Source organism: Ictalurus punctatus, chromosome 6 (genome assembly GCF_001660625.3).
Source record: "Ictalurus punctatus breed USDA103 chromosome 6, Coco_2.0, whole genome shotgun sequence".
NCBI classification, from domain to species: domain Eukaryota; kingdom Metazoa; phylum Chordata; class Actinopteri; order Siluriformes; family Ictaluridae; genus Ictalurus; species Ictalurus punctatus.
Window position 1 is genome coordinate 3552501 of NC_030421.2, and position 2500 is coordinate 3555000.

General features: G+C 40.2%; 1 protein-coding gene across 6 annotated transcripts in view; it reads right to left on the reverse strand.

The window, feature by feature from the left end:
• The window catches only part of dip2a (disco-interacting protein 2 homolog A), a 136223-nt gene that overhangs the window by 27696 nt on the left and 106027 nt on the right, over positions 1 to 2500 (reverse strand). For all 6 annotated transcript variants that reach the window (XR_008396525.1, XM_053680719.1, XM_053680720.1 and 3 more), the window contains one exon: positions 1134 to 1257. Coding sequence is in view for 5 of the 6 variants with exons in the window: in XM_053680719.1 (XP_053536694.1) it covers positions 1134 to 1257 (124 nt within the window). In the remaining variant the exon portion in view is untranslated. The remainder of the gene's footprint in view (positions 1 to 1133; positions 1258 to 2500) is intronic.

Consider the following 2500-nt stretch of genomic DNA (forward strand, 5'->3'; position numbering starts at 1 on the left):
GAATAACTGCGAACGAATGATTCCGGCTGATTGTGAATGAATCCGATTCATTCTAATCGATTCAGGATAATTCCGGATGACGTAAGATAATTCTGAATAAATATGAGCATTTCAGGAGGTCTCTAAATGATGATGAGAATTATTCTAAATGTTGCTGAATGACTCCTGAACCACCATGAATGAATGAAACTGTGAATGAATTACTCCAACCGGTCGTAATGAATCAGAATCATTCTGGATGACTCAGAAAGACTCTGAATGACTCAGAACGACTCAGAATGACTCTGAATGACTCTGAATGACTCTGAATGACTCAGAAAGACAGAAAGACTCTGAATGACTCAGAAAGACTCTGAATGACTCAGAAAGACTCTGAATGACTCAGAAAGACTCTGAATGACTCCTGAACCACCGTGAATTAATGAGATTGAATGAATTACTCCAGCCGGTTCGAAATGAATCAGAATCATTCTGAATGACTCTGAATGACTCAGAAAGACTCTGAATGACTCAGAATGACTCTCAATGACTCAGAATGACTCTCAATGACTCAGAAAGAATGTGAATTACTCAGAAAGACTCTGAATGACTCCTGAACCACCCTGAATGAATGAGTCTGTGAATGAATTACTCCAGCCGGTTCAAAATGAATCAGAATCATTCTGAATGACTCAAAATGACTCAGAAAGACTCTGAATAACATAAAGACTCTGAATGACTCAGAATAACTCAGAAAGACTCTGAATGACTGAATGACTCCTGAACCACCATGAATTAATGAGACTGAATGAATTACTCCAGCCGGTTCGAAGTGAATCAGAATCATACTGAATGACTCTGAATGACTCAGAAAGACTCTGAATTACCCAGAAAGACTCTGAATGACTCCTGAACCACCCTGAATGAATGAGACTGTGAATGAATTACTCCAGCCGGTTCAAAATGAATCAGAATCATTCTGAATGACTCAGAAAGACTCTGAATGACTCAGAAACACTCAGAAAGACTCTGAATGACTTTGAATGACTCAGCATGATTCCAAACGACTAAATATGACTCTGAGCCATTCAAATTATTCTGAATCGGAAAGAAATCTTTTGTTTTTGTGTCTGTTTTGGTGTTTTGGTACTGACCTTTAAACGTGGCCACCTCTCCAGTGTGAGCTTTAGGAAGGCCTTTCTGACACACATCAGTAGTTAAAGCCAGAGTCACGCCACAGCTGCCTAAGAGAAACCCGATCTGCTGACTGCCCGCATCCTGCACACAGAGAGACGGAGAGAAAAGAAAGACGTGGAGAAGGTCAAACCTTCAGAGTCGTGCCAACAGAGGACTCAATACTGCTTTACACAAGCACATAACGTCTGGAGAAAAGCAGTGAGAAACTTGCTCATTTACACTTCTTAACTTCCTCTCATTAAAGTCACCTTTAACTGTATATCTTTCACACACACACACACACACACACACACACACACACATACATACATACATATATATATATATATCAAAGCTGGGCTGGAGCTGTGCCAACATAAACTCTCCTCTCCTCCGTTCTGTCATCTGAGAGGAAGACGAGGGTGCGAGCAGTCTGTTTAACAGCAGTTGCCAGAAGCCCAGCAGACAGACTTGGCAAAAAATAAACAGTATGCCTTTGGGCAGAACGATTCAGAGCACCAGCCGCGTTCCCACCTGCACACACTTTGGCACCAAACTCTCACAGACATTTTATTTTCTCCATTTAGTCATTTGGCAGGATCTCAGATCATATTCACTTGCAAAACAGCTGAAGGTACTCAGAGAACATGTACAGGCTCATAACCTAAAAACTGAAGCTAGATGTTGGTTCGCAAGTAAGTGTATTTAAAAAAGGCAACCAGTGCAAAGAAAGGCAAGCAGGATAAGATGTTAGATCATCCCGTTTAACGTAAGCCTTGACGTTGAGTTATACTCGGGATCAGCTGCCTAACAGCCACATCCTTCAAGTCCATGTCTTATAGCAGTAATCAATTTGTTTGTTTGTTTATTCCTTTGATCGACTAGGGAAGCGGTAGCGCAGCGGTTAAGACTTTGGACTTCTGATCAGAAGGTTTTGAGTTCAAATCCCAGAGATGCCAAGCTGCCTCTATTGGGCCCTTGAGCAAGGCCCTTAACCCTCATCAGCTCAGTTGTGTAAGTGAGATCATTGTAAGTTGCTCTGGATAAGGGCGTCTGCCAAATGCTATGATGTAATGTAATGTAATATAAAATTAAGTCAGGGGCTTTTTAATAATAAAAATAAAATAAAAGCCATGGTTCTGAAAGTGAAGTATAGCCATGAGGATCAGCAATCTTACACATTTTCTTGCGCTGACTGAAATGACAAAAAGTTATTATAATTATAAATAATTTCAACTGAAATCTAACAGATTTTTATTCAATGTAAACATCAGAGGTAATAATTAAAACACAGACTCCCAGGCTCCAGTAAAGCGCCAGATATCACTGTACAACTTTAAATAAC